The sequence below is a fragment of the Dermacentor andersoni genome, chromosome 1, assembly GCF_023375885.2.
Source record: "Dermacentor andersoni chromosome 1, qqDerAnde1_hic_scaffold, whole genome shotgun sequence".
Taxonomy (NCBI): Eukaryota; Metazoa; Arthropoda; class Arachnida; order Ixodida; family Ixodidae; genus Dermacentor; species Dermacentor andersoni.
The window spans coordinates 55,216,727-55,234,613 of NC_092814.1; the positions used below are offsets into that span (position 1 = coordinate 55,216,727).

The 17,887-nt window shown below is 47.3% G+C and overlaps 1 protein-coding gene across 2 annotated transcripts in view; it reads right to left on the bottom strand.

Moving 5' to 3' along the window:
- Positions 1–14,400: 14,400 nt before the first annotated feature.
- The window catches only part of LOC129380471 (uncharacterized), an 89,288-nt gene continuing 85,801 nt past the window's right edge, over positions 14,401–17,887 (bottom strand). For both annotated transcript variants that reach the window (XR_008608527.1, XM_055061515.1), the window contains one exon: positions 14,401–14,707. Coding sequence is in view for 1 of the 2 variants with exons in the window: in XM_055061515.1 (XP_054917490.1) it covers positions 14,682–14,707 (26 nt within the window). In the remaining variant the exon portion in view is untranslated. The remainder of the gene's footprint in view (positions 14,708–17,887) is intronic.

Below are 17,887 nucleotides of genomic sequence, written 5' to 3' on the forward strand. Positions count from 1 at the left end.
GGATTATTCAAATGGAAGCAGGCAGCTTAACAAACTTAATGTGATGCTCAGGAAGCTCGTTAAAGTAGCCCTAGGGATACCCAGTAACGCTGCAACCGACAAACTCATAAGTCTAGGGGTGCACAACACAATGGAAGAAATCGCGGAGGCCCAACAGCTAGCGCAACACGAAAGATTGACAAAGTCACGAGCTGGCAGGAACATATTACAGGCAATAGGTGCAGAACTGAATACATCAAGGAGCCCAATAGAGGCTGAAGTAGAATTAAGGACTGAAGTTAGGAACAAGATCAGAACCAACCCTCTCCCCAGAAACATGCATCCAGAATATACTGTCGAAAGGAGAAAGGCAAGAGCTAAAGCACTCTTGCAGGAAATAGAGCAGCAGAACCAACTGGCAGCCATAGTTGATGCTGCCTGGGTGAAAGGTAAAGAAACATATACAGCCATTGTATCAAATTATCAAGGGAAGGTGCAAGACGCTCTCACTATTTTTACCAAGTACCCTATGGTGGCGGAACAAGCGGCAATTGCTCTAGCCATCAGGAGTAATCCTGCGTACGTGCCTGTCTCACAAGAGAGTTTTCCACGCAGAAGACGCCATGTCACGTTGAACAGACCACGCGAGCGCGAGAAACCCATCAGAAACTGCCGCCGAGTGTATGTATGCCATGACATACAACAAGGAGCGCTCGCCCAAGCCAACGTACCGACGGCCCATATAAGAGAGTTAAATGTTATAGCTCAGCTAGCCAGCGGGCCCAGTGGGCCAGCGCAGACGCCGGTGCGCATGCGCGTTACAACATGCGCAGTGGCGTCTACGCTGGCCCGCTGGGCCCGCTGGCTCGCTGAGCGCTGGATGGATGGATGAATGTTATGAGCGTCCCCTTTGGAACGGGGCAGTGGATTGCGCCACCAAGCTCTTGCTATTATACTGCTTAATGTCCTACCTAGGTTAAACAATGAAAAAAGAAAAAAAGAACGCTATGAACTACCACGCTCAAATTTTCTGATCCCCTATTGCGAACTGTGCTTTAGTACGTCTCCGTCTTTTGTCGTTTCCCAACTTTTCTTCCACCAATCCTCCAATCGCCTCTTACTAATGCCTATTACGGACATGTTTGCTTTACCACTGCTCCCGCTGAACCCAAGGGCTTCAAGGAGGCCAGTGGTGCCTAAATCAACCGCTGGGTAGACGTCTTCACATTTTAATAAAACATGCTCCGTCGTTTCCATAGCTTTACCGCAGCAAGCACATGCTTCTTCTTCCTTATATCTCGATTTATAGGTGCGTGTTCTAAGGCATCCCGATCTCGCTTCGAAAAGTAATGGGCTTCCCTTTGAGTTATCATAAATGTTTCTTTCCTGATTTCGTTTTTTCCTCTTAAGTAGTTACTCATGGCAGGTTTCTTTTTCATTGCCGCCGCCCATGAGATTATTTCAGCCTCGCTTTCCAAATACGCTAGCGCCGCCGCGCGGATTTTTTCGGAAGCCGGGAGGTGGTGATGGATTTCCCGCTCACGCGGTTTCTGGAGCTGTGTTGGCGTTTTGGTAATCTTCGATATGGGAAAAAGAAACTGTCGATAAGCGAAGAGCAACCACATATTCAGTGTGCCACATTGCACAAATTATGCAATATTGGGAAAAGTAAGCTTGCACCACTTTCCAAAAGAGAAAACGGAGGAAGTTGTGGGCGATCAAGCTCCGCATCGGGAAGCATGTGAGCGAAGAAATGGTCGTATGTAGCGAGCATTTTAACAAAGATGACTTCTTTTGGGGTCACCTTAGTGAGTGTAATTGACTGTCGCGCTGCTCTCAATAATTTCATTTTAATTTTGGGGTGAGCTGATTGTGAAAATTCGCCTTAAAGACGAGTTGAAGCCCTTACGAAAGCAGCTAAAGAGAAACGCCGTGCCTTCGCAAAAGTTCCCGCTGTGATCCCACGAAGCAAGGGTGAGGGCTGGGGTTGGCCAAAGAAAGCCCTCCACAGATTCTCAAGGTAAATTTAAGTACGCTGGTTTCACCGTTTACTCAATTTTATGCCTGCACTCGCGCTGTTTCGGTAGATACTGTGCGACGGTGCCTGATACTGTGTTGCAAGCATTGCAAACTAGAGAACGTATTCCGCAACTGTTCTTAGTAGTTTTCTGTAAGAATGAAGCAGGCGGTCAATGCACAAGAAATTAGCTGCTTGTTTGTTTGTTTCTTTGTTGTTGTTTTTTTGGCCGTAGTCAAAGTTGTGTCCGATCGGAGGTCGTGCGCACGCGTTTCTGATTTGGTATTTGTTTTGTTTGGTTTTAAAGCATCTCTTCTAAACAATGTTGCAGGAAACAAGGGCCAGGATTATGTACCTGAAGTGGTCATTCATGAAGACTGCGCATGCGAGCTTCCCTACAGCACGCAAAAGCGCTAATCGTGCTGGAAACGGGGCGCGCTGGCGCACCTCATCGTCTCGCTCATATAGTGTAAATCGGCACTACTGAAATGTTTCCGCATTATCTGACATTTTTAACAAGCATTCCGCAACTAAGCTGGTGCATGGAGCCATGTCGTGAATGCACACAAAGTCTACATTATGTAGCGGCGTGGGGGGTATACTGCGCTTTGTTTGCATTCTTACATCATTAACTGCTTGGTGTCAATTCTCGTACATCACGTATAGATTACAAAACGTAAGGAGAAATATTGACCTTTACGGTGCCGGTTACATTGCAGACTTGAACTTTTATAGTATGCGGCGGGCCTCTTACGGCGCTTGTCTGCAATCAGAGTGACTCGACCTGGACAGCCGCGCTTGTCTCTCGTATTCCACACCATATCACATGGCCAGCGTTAAACGTAGCCTCTCCTTCTACAACACAACCCTGCATTTCCTTAGCAAGGTCAATGAACGCGCTTAAAGATACCAGAGGCCCGTAGGCCGCCTGCTTCTGGAGATGCGCTCGCTTTCGTATCGCCTCCATCACCTCTATCACCGCCATATTGAAACGTTCTCCGCGCCACCTATAGGAGAATGTGAGGCTTAATTTTTATTAAGCATATCATAAGAAGCCTCACATTCAGGAGAATGTGAGGCTTCTTATGAAATGCTTAATAAAATATCAGGCCCCCTCGGTTAACCCCCTTTCTTCTCGTTTACTACTATCCAAGAGTGGTTTTGCGAAAAACATTAGCACCTGTTCACCTCACTGCAAATTGCCAGTTTACATCGCCGAAAAAAACAAAAAAGATCTCCTCAATGAAATGGCCCTCAGTCCCCAGTGGCTGTGGAGCACCTGACCAAGGCGGCGGTCAGACCTGCAATGCAGCAGAGGGTGCTAAGAATACCTGGGTCCGGACAGGCCGCCAACGGAAACTGACCCTTGCAAAGTTTAACACCCGAACCCTCTCGAGTGAGGCAAGCTTAGCAGGACTCTTCGAAGAACTATCAGACATTGTTTGGGATATTATCGGCCTTAGTGAGATTAGAAGAACTGGTGAGGCTTACACATTGCTGAATAACGGCCATGTACACTGCTATAGAGGTCTCCCTGATAAGAAGCAATATGAGGTAGGATTCCTAATCCATAAAGACATAGCGGGCAACATTGACGAATTCTACAGCATCAACGAGAGGGTAGCAGTAGTCGTAATCAAACTCAATAAAAGGCATAGATTAAAGGTAGTACAAACCTACGCTCCACCGTCCAGTCACGACGATGAGGAAGTAGATCAGCTTTATAAAGATGTTGAATTAGCGATGAGAAAATTGCAAACGCGGTATACAGTAGTAATGTGGGACTTCAGTGCAAAAGTGGGGAAAAAGCAGGCGGGTGAACAGGCAATTGGCAACTACGGTGTCGATTCTAGAAACGCTAGAGGTGAGATGCTGGTAGAATTCGCAAAAAGTAATAAGCTGAGAATAACGAATACTTTTTTCAGGAAACGTAGGAACAGAAAATGGACCTGGAAAAGCCCAATTTCAGAAATGAAATTGTTTTCATACTTTCTGTCGATCTCAGCATAGTGCAGGATGTAGAAGTAATAGGTAGGGTAAAATGTAGTGATCATAGGTTAGTGAGGGCCAAAATTCACCTCAATTTGAACAGAGAAAGAGTAAAATTGGTCAAGAAAAAACAGGTCAACTTAGAGGCAGTAAGGGTAAAAGCAGACAAATTTAGGTTGGTACTTGCAAACAAATATGCAGCCTTAGAACAGAGAGATGATGATGATGATGACATAGAGGTAATGAATGAAACCTTAATGAGGCTGGCTTCAGAGGCAGCAACTGAAGTGGGAGGCAAGGCACCAAGGCGCAACCAGTAGGCAAGCTCTCCCAAGTAACAAAGGACCTAATAAAGAAACGACAAAGAATGAAAGTGTCCAAATCAAGAGATAAGGTAGAATTCGCGGAACTGTCAAAAGTGATCAACAAGGCGAAAATAAGTGATATTCGAAACTATAACGTGAGAAAGACTGAAGAAGCCGTAAAAAAGGGACGCAGCCTGAAATCAGTGAGAAAGAAACTTGGCATAGGACAAACCAAGATGTATGCACTAAAAGATAAGCAGGGTAATGTCATCAGCAATCTCGAAGATATAGTAAGCGCAGCGCAAGAATTCTGTACTGACCTTTACAGTACCCAGACGACTCAGGGGCACTCTATTCCAAACAATAATGAACAGTATACAGAAACTCCTCCTATAACTAGAGATGAGGTCAGAAAGGCCTTGCAAGGCATAAAACGGGGAAAAGCGGTTGGAGAGGATGGAATAACAGTCGATTTAATCAAAGATGGAGGAGACATAATGCTAGGAAAACTGGTGGCTCTCTATACGAAGTGTCTATCGACTGCAAGGGTCCCAGAAAACTGGAAGAATGCAAACATTATACTAATCCACAAAAAGGGCGACGTTAAAGAACTAAAGAATAATAGGCCCATTAGCTTACTCCCAGTATTATATAAAATATTTACCAAAATAATCTCCAATAGAATAAGGACAACACTGGACTTTAGTCAACCAAGGGAGCAGGCTGGCTTCAGGAAAGGTTACTCTACAATGGATCACATCCATGTCATTAACCAGGTTATCGAGAAATCCGCAGAGTACAATAAGCCTCTCTATATGGCTTTCATAGATTACGAAAAAGCATTTGATTCAGTAGAGATACCAGCAGTCATAGAGGCATTGTGTAATCAAGGAGTACAGACCGCTTACGTAAATACCCTGGAAAATATCTACAGAGATTCCACAGCCACCTTGATTCTACACAAGAAAAGTAGGAAGATACCTATAAAGAAAGGGGTCAGATAAGGAGACACAATCTCTCCGATGCTATTCACTGCGTGCTTAGAAGTATTCAAGCTATTAAACTGGGAAGGCTTAGGAGTAAAGATCGACGGCGAATACCTCAACATCCTTCCGTTTGCCGATGACATTGCTCTATTCAGCAACAATGCAGACTAGTTACAACAAACGATTGAGGCCCTTACCAGGGAGAGTGTAAGAGCGGGGCTGAAGATTAATATGCAGAAGACAAAGATAATGATAAATAACCTGGCAAGGGAACAAGAGTTCAAGATTGCAAGTCAGCCTCTAGAGTCTATGGAGGAGTACGTTTACCTAGGTCAACTAATCACAGGGAACTCGGACCATGAGAAGGAAATTCACAGAAGAATAAAAATGGGTTGGATCGCATACGGCAGACATCGTGAGCTCCTGAATGGGAGCTTACCGTTATCATTGAAAAGGAAAGTATACAATCAGTGCATTTTACCAGTGCTGACATACGGCGCAGACTTGGAGGCTGACAAAGAAGCTTGAGAACAAGTTAAGGACAGCGCAAAGAGCGATAGAACGAAGAATGCTAGGCATAACTTTAAGAGACAGAAAGAGAGCGGTTTGGATCAGAAAGCAAACGGGTATAGACAATATTGTAATTGACATGAAGAGAAAAAAATTGCGCTGGGCAGGTAAAGTAATGCGCAGACTAGAGAACCGTTGGACCATTAGGGTGACAGAATGGGTGCCAAGAGAAGGGAAGTGCAGTAGAAGACAGCAGAAGACTAGATGGTGCGACGAAATTAGGAAATTTGCGGGTGCTATTTGGAATCGGTTGGCGCAGTGGACAGGGGTAATTGGACATGGCAGGGAGAGGCCTTCGTCCTGCAGTGGACATGAATATGATGATGATGATGATGATGATGATGATGACGATGATGAAGCCAACAAACATTGACGCCAAGGACAACATAGGGGAAATTACTTGTATTTACTTAATGAATTAAAGTATAAACCCCATGCAAGCGATCTTGCGCACGACAACGACAAGTGACGCGATGGAAATGGCTGTCGCGTTCGGTCGTCGCCTACAAATCGTACCCCATGCGAGAGATGACTTCGAGCGACGTCTCCCCGGTGTTGCCGGTATGAGGGCAGCAATATAGGCGCCGAAACTAGCATGACGCGTGCTTTATGAACTTAAGTTGATGTGTTTTACTGTAAGAAGCAGTATAAAATATTTCTGAAGGTCTTCCAGTAGGTTGTTATACTTGCACTATAAAATTTCAATCATTTGCTCGTTCCGTGCCACAATCGATAGTACTTGAGTGATGTACATCCAGTTCTGGCTTCGCGCTATTGGCTAGTCGCTCATAGCACTTCCGGCCGACGAGCGACGAATTCTAGATTTGCAGAACCGAGCCATCTGTTCAAGCGACGGCCCGTTCGAAGCCGTCGCTCGTCGCCGTCGCGCACAAGATCGCTCTCATGGGGTTCAGCCTTAAAGAAATCATGAATTAATGGAAATGAAAGTGGATGAAAAAACAACTTGCCGCAGGTGGGTAATGATGCCACGTCTTTGCATTACGCTTCAGATGCTGTGCAATTGAGCTACCGCGGCGCCGTTTTCCCATACACTTTCTTTGGTATTTATGTTTCCTACTAGAAACCTGGGAGTGTTAGCCAGTGCCACAACTCACAAACCTTAGCGGCGGATGTGAAACAGCCTTTGTGCTGGAGGCGTCGCGAGTACGTGATCTTTTTGGGTGAAGGCAACTGGTCAATAAACCCATGCATTGTATAGTAGGTATGTCACATTAGGCAGCCTCCTCTGTCGAACACTGTCGGCAGCAAAAGACGATAAGAGCGCTAAGCAAGCCACTGTATACCCAGGAGTTTGCCCGGTCGTGGGCTTTCTTGATGTCACCGCTAGGTGTGTTTGCTGCCGGTTTTCACTTGACTCGCGCGGAGTGAAAAAAGGCCACCGTGGACATTCCTCGCGGTTTGATGCCCCCTTTCCTACTTGACGGCTGAACAGCGAGACACGGCGTCTGTCTCTGATCCGGGTGCTCATCTCTGCGCAGTCCCCTGAAGCACAGAAGCCGCCGAACAGTGAGCGGCAGTGACTTATCGGCCGAAGCGCGTTTACTGACGGGCAGCGCAGTCGCGAACAAAAGCCTCGGAAGACCCGCTCGCCAGCCCATAATGACGACCGCCTCAAAGAACACACTTTATTAAAAGCCGCCAGGGGAAAGTTGACAATGGCCGGCTCTGGCGAGGCGTAGGGGAGGTGGCTTGGCAGGTCATCGCTCACCGACGGACCCGGCGAGCCACCCCTCAAAGGGAGGACGGCCAAAGCGCCGGCTCCTCATTTTCCTTAACTGGCCGCGGGAAACATTTCTCACAGTCAAGGATTAGCGAGCGCCCTGCTATTAGAGCCGATGCTTACTTTAACCCTTTTATCAGCAGGTTCCGGGTGATTCTAAAGTTAGCGTCACCGTGCTTGCGTTGGACTTCGACGGGGGGACCACCAGGGTCGCCGCCGCTGTACCCATGAGACCGAAGTGCCTCTAGCAACACGTACGGCATGGTTCCCGCTGCGGCGTCGGCGTGTGCTTTGCTCTCTGGTGACAGGCCGAGAAGAGGATTAGCCAGTTGACCCTTCATCGCCCCCATACACAGGGCCGCTCACTCAGGCCGCCGCCACAGAGGTGGGAACGCTACTGCGTGCGCGGTCTCAAGGTATTCTATTGTACAGGTGTTGGCTACGCTGTCGCACTTTGCTTTCCGATAAGGTGCCGAATGCGGCTCCCAGGTAAATCCGACTAGCAGGCTCGAGGGTTTCTCAAAACGATGAAAAGGATTCCAAAGGGTGCGGTGGTGGGTGAAGAGAAAGTTTTGGTGCTCGCTATCTCTTCAAGGCGCATACATACCATCGTCGAACTTAGACTCTGCTGCTGTACCACGGTCGCAGGTCGCCGCAAACCGGCTTCAAAGGATCGCGCAGCAAAACGATGTAAAAACCGTAACGCTGGAAGCGTGGGTAAATAGCGCCCGAATGGGCATGTGTACACGTGTGGCTTAACGTTTGTTAAACAGCCTACGACTGCTTTCGAAGCGCTGGTCAAAGCCGCCTACAGTGACGACTTCCGACAGACACAGCTACGCGCGTATGCCCCCGACCACTGGTCGGGATGACTGGTCATCTGTCACGCGACAAGATCACCCGTTACGCGACTGGGGAGATCAAAAGGAGAAGCGAGTTGCCCCGCTGGTCCTCGTGGGGTGACAGATCCGCACCGGTGATAGAGGCGCTAACCCCTCGGCAGGCCCTAATGACCGCCTTTGGGAAACGTGCGCCTCTCCGAAACAAAGCGCGCGCTGGGGCGGCCATGCTCGGCGCATTCCAGGACCCCCGCTGGGCTGCACAGTGGCGCTGCGCCCCCCACCGTCCCTATAGCGATTATAGGGCAGCAGGAACTCGTCGCAGCATTCGAGAGACCGCTGAAAAGCCTTGGAAAATAAAGCACACCACCCCCGTGCTTTGCAACGACGTGTCCTTGTTAGGGCGGAGAGCGCGTCACAACAGGTGCGACCGGGAGAGAAGATGCGAGCGGCCAGTTTATTCCCGGTGTCTCCTCCGTGCAAGAGAGGCTGGGAAAGTGAGGCGAGAGGGAGCACCGCTGCTTCTGCGGGAGTGTGTTTGCAGACAAGCCGGTTGTCACGGGCGAAAGCGGCCGCAGTTGAATGGCTTCGACACGCCACTCCTGGCGCGCTGGTTTCGTTTTGAGCCTTTCATGGTGGAAAGTCAACACGCGAAGGGCGCATTCAAAGATCGCCGGCGGCTTTCTCCGGCGTTCTTTCGGGCCCCGGCCGGCTGGCGAGCCGGAGACACAATCTGCGTCCGCTGTGAATGAGTTCAGGGCTGTCTGCCGCTGACGTTATCGCGCCGAGGATCGGACCAGCACCGCCGCGGTCGTGAGCTGTAATTCGTCGCTTTTAATCCTCGCCGCTGCAGCATCTCTGCTCTCGCAGGTGTGACCATGAGGGTCGAAAACGGACGCTGCTTTCAAGTCTTGTTTACAGAATAGTCTCCAACGGTTTCCAGCACGAAAACTGGCCAAAATTCCAGAGCAAGAAAGGATACGCTTCTCTTGTGTTCGTGGTCAATACGAGCGATGGCTAGTTCCTGTAGCAGTGGTTCCAGAGTCGCATTCATTCCCGACCCAGACCTGGAGCTTTGTTGTCTTTATAAACGATGTTTCTAGCATCGAGGCGAACTCTTACCGACAGTAAAGGACGCCTAGCAACAGCTGCAGGTGTACTTAAACCTGTTGTGTGTGGATCACACATGAGGAAATCACTCTCCATGTATACGGAAACGTTTTCCAACAGGGTAACTACGTGCGCGACGGCAATCTTCTACAACACCCTTCTATGCGGCGTTTACGTCTTTCCCTTCTTTCGTAGATGTGATGCCAGAACATGCGCGCCTTAGCTCTAAATAACGATTCGACAGTGGTCAACGAATTATTCGAAAAGACTCGTGATTTCATCCCACGGCTTTGTCGACTTGGCTGCATGTCACATTATGATTTATAACTCATATAGTCCATATAGAAGGTATTCACTGAGCTCGATCCGCTAGGCGGCGCCAGCGAGTGCCTACATCCGGCCACCATAGCCGTGGTCGTTCAGCGATCCGGCATATGTCGGTCTGATGTTCGGCGGCCGCTGATAGGTGCTTGTGGATGTGTTGTTTCTTTCAACTGCACTTTTTCCTGGCACTATGGTGAACTGCGCTGTTTATGGGTGCAGTGCCCACTCACGGAAAAGGGCAAATGACGAAAATGTGGCGGAAGTTGTGTTTTTTTCACATTCCGAAAGTGATCACGCATCAGCGCGCACCGACGAAAGGAGTGTCGACTCGGAGGCGGGCGGATTGGTTTTCCCGTATTAACCGCAAGGATATGGACCGCAATGAGGACCATTACAGAGTCTGCGGGAAGCATTTCTTTTCAGGTAAGCCCTAAAAGTTCGCAGGTCGCAGTACTACGTTTGTTGGCGACCGCAGTTTGCGATCGTGAACTGCATGTTGGCCGGTTGGGAGACAGCTCGTAGCGCCTTAACTACTTTACACAGGTCGTCCAGCGTACCTAATGAATGAGTCCAGTCCGCAATGGGCGCCCTAGCTTCATCTTGGGCATGGGAAATGAACCGCAACGCCTCGACATCTCGGTACGACCGCCCGTGGTTATGATAACTTGCCCACCCTTAATGTGCTGCCGGTGACTTCTGACAAGATTTTAACGTCTCCACTTAAAAGGGGTTTGATGATTTTGTATTTCTCAAGTAGCTGAATGCAAGGTTTCCTTCCAGATACACGAGGAAAAGGCGACGAACAGAGCGATTGGCAAGTCCCCTAAAGCAACTGCATGAAAATGCACACGAAGGAAACAGTGCTGTGCTGTATTCACTAGGGCCCTCCGAAAACGATGAAACGCTTTTTGCTGACGATCCCGATATCCAGGAGACTACTGATCAAGAATGCAGTGATGGCGGTATGTGTTTGCATGGAGTTAAGGAAGTTTGGTACTGTTTATTTGATTTTACCCATATTTTAATTTAATGTGGTAGCAGTGCTCATATTGCTTTAAATGAAAAGGGAAAACAGTTCTTAGACTAACATGCTGGACTGCACTCTTTTTGACTGCACTGACAGGCAGGTTGTGCACTGTTTGCTGCATCTTTTCAGGGGAGGCAGACTTTTCGCAAGTTACTGACTTGATAATGGGGCAAATTGAGCATCTTGAGAACGAGAATCGGCACCTGCTCGCAGGAGTCGGGGGAGTGCTGAGCAAACTGAACAAGAAAATGCTTACTGAAGATTGCCTCAAAGAAAACGAAGACATGTTGCAGTTTTACACAGGACTGTCAAATTTCAGTCTTTTGATAGCCCTTCTTGAAGTGCTGAAACAAGGAATAGCATGTACCAACCGAGTCTCACCCTCTTCCAGGAGATGCTCATATTCCTCACCAGCCTTCGCTTGAATGTGCCATCACAGGACTTAGCATGCAGGTACTCGCCTTTTTACATTGCTTGGCAAGTGTTGCATTGTGTTTATAATATGTGTTATCACCTGCAGGTTCAACGTATCTCAGTCAACTGTGTCTAGGGTCGTCAACAAGTGAATTGATGGGCCTTTGTGCGCCTCTCCCATGCTGTGAAGTGGCCAGGATCCGAAGAGTTGCAGTGAACAATGCTTATGGCATTTCGGCAGTGCTTCGGGACACGAAAAGTTGTAATACTTGACTGTTTTGAGCTGTTCATAGAGCGACCTTCGTCTTTGCTGCCTAAATCGCACACACGGTCGAACTGTAAGGAAGGAAGGAAGGAAGGAAAAAGTGGAGAAGGAAAGGCAGGGAGGTTAACCAGCTTAGCTTAACCGGTTCGCTACCCTACACATGGGAGCGGGATGGGGGGGATGAAAGATGGGGAAAGGAGAGGAGAGAGCACATAGCACAGCACACACATCGTCCGTTAGAGTCCATCACTCCTGCGTGGTACGTCTTATCACTGTCACAGCCGCTTGTCCTATCCCGTCTCTTTCAAAAACCGAAGTAGTCCCTGCGTCGCCTTCAGCTGCGATGTCTTCTGTCGGCGGCATGTGAAAATCGTTTCGAGGGACAATGGTCTAGTGTCAAGGTGCGCTAGAACGGATGCCAGGGACTGTCGCTGAACATTATATTCAGGACAGTCGCACAGGATGTGTTCCAGCGTCTCCTCGCAAAGACAGGCATTGCAAAGAGCGTTCTTGGCCATTCCAATGCAAAATGAGTAAGATTTCGTGAAAGCCACCCCTAGCCATAAGCGATAAAGCAGAGTCGCCTCTCTTCGGCGGAGTCCAGTTGGCATACAGAGATGCATCAAAGAGGGCAGGTGGTATTGACGATTGCTCCGGTTGGTCTGGCTGCTTGGTGTGCACCATAGAGAGAGCATGATCTCCTGTGCAAGCACTCGAAGTCTGCTGGCTGCGTCGGACCGTGAAAGTGGTATGGCCTCTTCTTGTGCGTCTTCAAGAGCTGCCCGAGTCTAACTGTAAACATCACAATACAGTCAAGTATCTAATCGGCATTGCCCCATAGGGTATTAATTAAAACATTTCATTCTTGTGTGGGCGGGGTGGACGCTTGAGCAACAAGGTCATTACAGAAAAGTGTGGTCTGCTGAATAATCTCCAGCCTGGGCATTATGTTTTAGCAGATAGGGGCTTCACTATTGGCGACAGTGTTGGCCTTCATTGTGCAAAGCTTGCAATTCCTGCTTTCACGAAAGGCAAGCCCCAGCTTTCACCTGTGAAGTAGAAAAGACGCGAACACTTGCCAATGTCAGAATTCACGTTGAGAGAATGATTGGACTGCTCTGCAATAAGTACCGAATACTCAAGTACACGCTTCCTGTGGAGATGCTTGCATTAGAAGAGAGTGGACCCACTGTGCTTGACAATATAGTCTTCGTTTGTGCAGCACTGTGCAATTTGAGCAACTCCACTGTTCCGTTTGGTTTACTACAGAGATAGGCGAAAGAGATGATGCATCTTTTACAAATTTTTATTGCTTAATACAATGCAGCATAAAAAACAGTTTTGTGCATTAAACATGCTAAACTTTTTTGCGTTTTTCTTTACACTCGCAGCAGAACCAACTTCCTCTAGGTGTTTTTTTTAGGTACACGAATTTGAAATGGGACCACACATACTTGCAAGCAGCACTCTTGCACATAACCATTTTGCCCGACTCTGGTCCTTGTCACAAGCAATACGCCTTATCTTGCGAGGTGTCACAGTCTTCGGCAGTTTCTGACAGATTGCCTCTGCACATGTCAGCCCAGTAGGGAAGCAAAGTTCAGGCAGAAGAATCAAAATGAAATATTCTTCACAGCGCTTCACCATCTTGGCACAAAACTGTTGTCCGATTACAATGAAATCCTTCAAAGTCTACAATACGAAGTCAGATTAGTTCACTTTACACACAAACAGCCGCATTTGTATTTGTTAATAATAGGGATGGGGCTTCTTAAGCTTCACAGCGCCATCCACAATGGTCATACAGGAGCTCTCTTGTGTGGCAAGCACACTTGCACGGTTGTCTGCAAGTGTGCTTGGATGGTGCAAGTGCAAGCACACCGTGCAAGTGTGCTTGGATGCTTGGATTTATGGACATTTTATTTCCAAGGCTCCTTTGCTGCAGGTGCAATTTATAACGCCATCAGGAGAGGCAGCCAGAAATGGCCGCTCGGTGGAGATTTGAAGTCCAGAATCTCTGCAGACAAAATTCATGTGTATGTCATGTGACATCGCCTTGTAGGCATCTCTCTCCTTTCCTTTGTGTTCTTTTCCCCAAGCAGTCTGTGGTGACCAAAACTGTGTACTTTCAGAATAACAAATTTTTCTTAGAAGCGACATTGCAGGATCACTCAACGCCATTCAGCATACCTTCGCAATATAGATGCAGTGATATGGCCTGCCCTGAATACAAACCATTTTGTGCATTTTGCCTGCTCCCTTGTGCTTTCCTCGATGAGCTCTGCAAGCTGCAATATGAAACAAATTATTACAGCCTATGCGCACTCTTTTTTACTGTGGGACCTCCTTCTGTATTACATTTCCTTTGTAATTGTAATAATGTCTAAAATTAATAAAATTGATTGATTGAAATTGATTGATTTGGTTTTCTTTCTGTAATTCTTTAAGCAAGCATGCAATGCCAGATACAATATAGAAGCACTATGGATTGTCATACTTTACCTGTGGCTCAACTGAGATGCTTTCAGCCAGCTGGGAGCATTGCTCGATCACGGTACTCCATGTGGTGGGTTGATCATCCTGCTGCATGTTGGTGAGGATGGCACTTGGAAATTTTCTCGCAGCGGGAATGATGTGATGAGCATACTTAGGCTCCAGGGATAACAGTGCTGGTCTGCTCCCACTTTGGTGGCACGCTGATAAAAATTCTGACAGCACTTCGTCTGTGGTAGGCTGAACATTCACCCTGCGCAGTTTCCCACAACATGCCCCCCCCCCCCCCCCCATTTCACCATCCATTACTCTGTTCTTCATTGTTGAGGATGCAAAGCTCACATGTGACACAGGTTTTATTCAACAAACCGTACAGGTGTTGGCAGCCATGAATTCTCTTTATATGCGCAGGCTCGTCCATGCCGTCTCTGCACAACAACCTGTATGTCAAACAGAATAGCACCACATGCAAGCCAGGCTTAGGGGAAGCTTGTTCCCACATAGCAGAGTAATATCATCAGCAATGTGGGAACAGGCCTCCCCTAAGCCTGCCTTGCATGTGCAGTGCGCAGTTAGCACCTGCCCATCTTCTTTCACAAGGAGCCAGGAGTGCAGTGGTTTCTCACTGAGTGACTGGGAGTGTTGAACCTGCATAAAAGTGTGAAAAGCTGGTGAGAAAGCAAGTTATGAAAGCTTTTCCTTAGAGATTTTTACCTCGGAACGCGTTTATAGGAAAACCATAAACATCGCAGTTGTGCCGAAGCAGCCAGAACTAAGCTGCTTGCCAATGAGCATTAGCAAACTACCAGTACACACGCGTGCATCAGGAACGCTGACATGAATATGGTGGCAGAATACATGAATATTAGTGTCTCGGTACTTAAATTTTACGAGTAGAGATTGCTCGTTTTGCGATCGAACAATCGACACATTTACGTCGCGATGCGAGATGCGCAGTGAAAAGTCGTTCGTGTAACGAGAAAATTCAAAAACTACATCAGTTCTCGACACTTCGACAGTTCTCGACAGCGCTTAAATCAGTGAAGGCATGCGAAGGCATTGCACGTTTTTCGATCGAACAGTCGGCACATTTGCGCTGCTACCGATGACGCTACGCAGAGTCATGAAATCGTTCTGGTAACCCGACGATCTGAAAACACATCCGTGCTCGACATCACGCCGTCGATTCAGTACACAACACGCGACGGTATTGCTAGAAAATAAATGAGCTTAGCCTGCCAACGATGACCACTCGGCTGTCGGCAAGGGCTTTGAGGCGCGGTTCCTGCAACCATCAGCTGGTGATGTAATTGTGAGCTTCCAAAGCCTTGTAAGATTTGAGCTGCTCTCGAGTTATAAAGCTCGTTCCATGGACGAGGTAGTCCTTAATGTCTGTGAAATCTACACGTGGCAAAAGATTAGCGTCGCACTTCTGCTTCGTTCAAGTCAAGAGGGTCCACACCGCGGCACAGGCACACCTTTTCCGGATAGCGCGACTTTTCAGGCCCTTTCATCCCACGCGCGTACGCGCTTAACCACATGCTGAGCAATCCACAATAGACGCAAGTCTTCTGAACACTTCACTGCACCGCTTTCTTAGAAAGAAGATCAAAACAACAGGCACAGAAAAACACCTTAGTGGTAGTCCTACGATGGCCTTCGCGCTCGCGACCACGGATATGGCGACTGCCGCGCCGACCGCTAAGCACCCCTTGCGGATGACGTCACGGGAGTATACCTGCTATAAGGAAACATCGGTATCTCAGTGGTTCGTGCCTGACTTGAAAACTTTGTGTAAAGGTTGTGTTTTTATACTTTATCTTATTTTATTTTTTATTTCATTTTATTTATACATACTGCAACCTCAGTGAGGCTATTGCAGGACTGGGATGAACAACAAACATACAAACTTTTATAAACCAGCTTGCGTGACTTCTTTCAGTGGTAGTGAACGGATGTCTTCCGGTAATGAATTCCAGGCTTCAATTGTAGATGGAAAAATGTTGAATTTAAAGGAATCAGTGTGGGCAAAAAAGGTTGAAATATTTAGAGCATGGTGACTGCTTGTAGATGAGGGTTTGGGAAAAGTCAAATATAGTTATCTAGAGAAGAGGGAGGAAGAGAATTGATCAACGTGTGAAGGAATATTAGGCATTCAAGCTTGCGACGCTCTGCAAGAGAAGTGAGAACAAATAGGGGAAGAGAGTTAGGCGGCGAAAAGTCCTTGTCATATCTCCTACAAACAAAACGCACTGCCTTTTTTCACTGATACTAGTTTTTTGACGTCACAGTGTCTGTATGGATTCCATATAACGCAGCCATATTCGAGGATGGGGTTAACGAGTGTTTTACATGTTAGAAGTTTAGTTTCTTGAGGAACAAGGCGGAGCTGTTGCTGGAAATGAAAACGTGTGTAACTAAAAAAAATTATGGGGTTTTACGTGCCAAAACCACTTTCTGATTATGAGGCACGCCGTAGTGGGGGACTCCGGAAATTTCGACCACCTGGGGTTCTTTAACGTGCACCTAAATCTAAGTACACGAGTGTTTTCGCATTTCGCCCCCATCGAAATGTGGCCGCCGTGGCCGGGATTCGATCCCGCGACCTCGTGCTCAGCAGCCTAACACCATAGCCACTGAGCAACCACGGCGGGTAAAACGTGTGTAACTGTGCATAGAGTTCTACATTCTGCTGTCCATGAAAATGGCCTTCTTTATACTCCAGTTAACAGAGTGACAGAGCAGTCAAGATTGGGCATCGCTTTATTATTATTATTATTATTATTATTATTATTATTATTATTATTATTATTATTATTATTATTATCTTCACAACTCTCAAATTGGATCAAAGTGGAACGGTGTCCCTAAGATACGCCGAGGCAGTTCAGTGCACTTATTTACCCATCACTCATTTCGCAGATTCATCTGTTATTCGTTAATTCCAGAGCTCAACAACTCCTGTGTGCGTGGGTCTGGCGTGTCCAAAGTCTCAAGCAGCTTCAAGGAGCCACTAGAAGAGAACGAAAGAATACATCGTGGTGAAAAATTGAAGGAATTTGAGTAACGCCTGCATCGAACATCGTGAAAGCGATCAAAGTTTCCTGAGTAAATTGTAAAAGTCACTATGAGCTGTTGAAGATGGCAAAAAAGTATCGCACGGAAGTGATTGTGAAAAGTTCCGAAGATTTATAAGGTCGCTGCGGGGGGGAACAACAATACCCCGTATAAGCACGAAACCTTACAGACATAGATGGGTCATTCTAGTCGGTCGTGATGATTTTTAATGTAACGACAAGCAATGGGACAAATTTGACATTTGACATATACATCAAGGTTGCGTTCGAAGCCGAGAACGGATGAAGAGAATGCAGCTAGAACCGGAGAGCGCCGCAGGAGGAGAAGAGAACCCGAGTCACTCAGGTAACTCGGGAGCGCATCTATAGGGCCTCTTTGATTTATATTCACTTCTTGAACCAATTATTGAGAACTACATACGAGTTGACGAAGTTCCAGTCAGCTCGTCACCAGCGAGCTTCGGGCTCCATGCATCGAGAGAAAAAAACACAGACTGACGAGCTCTATAGTGTATACTGCGGGTGATTAACCCAGTTTGGCAAGTGTACGTTATAGAATGCAAAAAGTTTTGTTTTCTTTTAGTTATCGTAATAATCTCTGTATTGGCACTGTACTATGCGGTGACAGTGAATTGTTTGCCATGGATGTGGCGTTTTCCTCAGAAAACATATCCCAAGAGAAGGCCGTTCGAACGAAAGGAACTTAGCCCGTCATAAGCCTCTACAAGCGTGTCCTGAGCACCATTCAGGT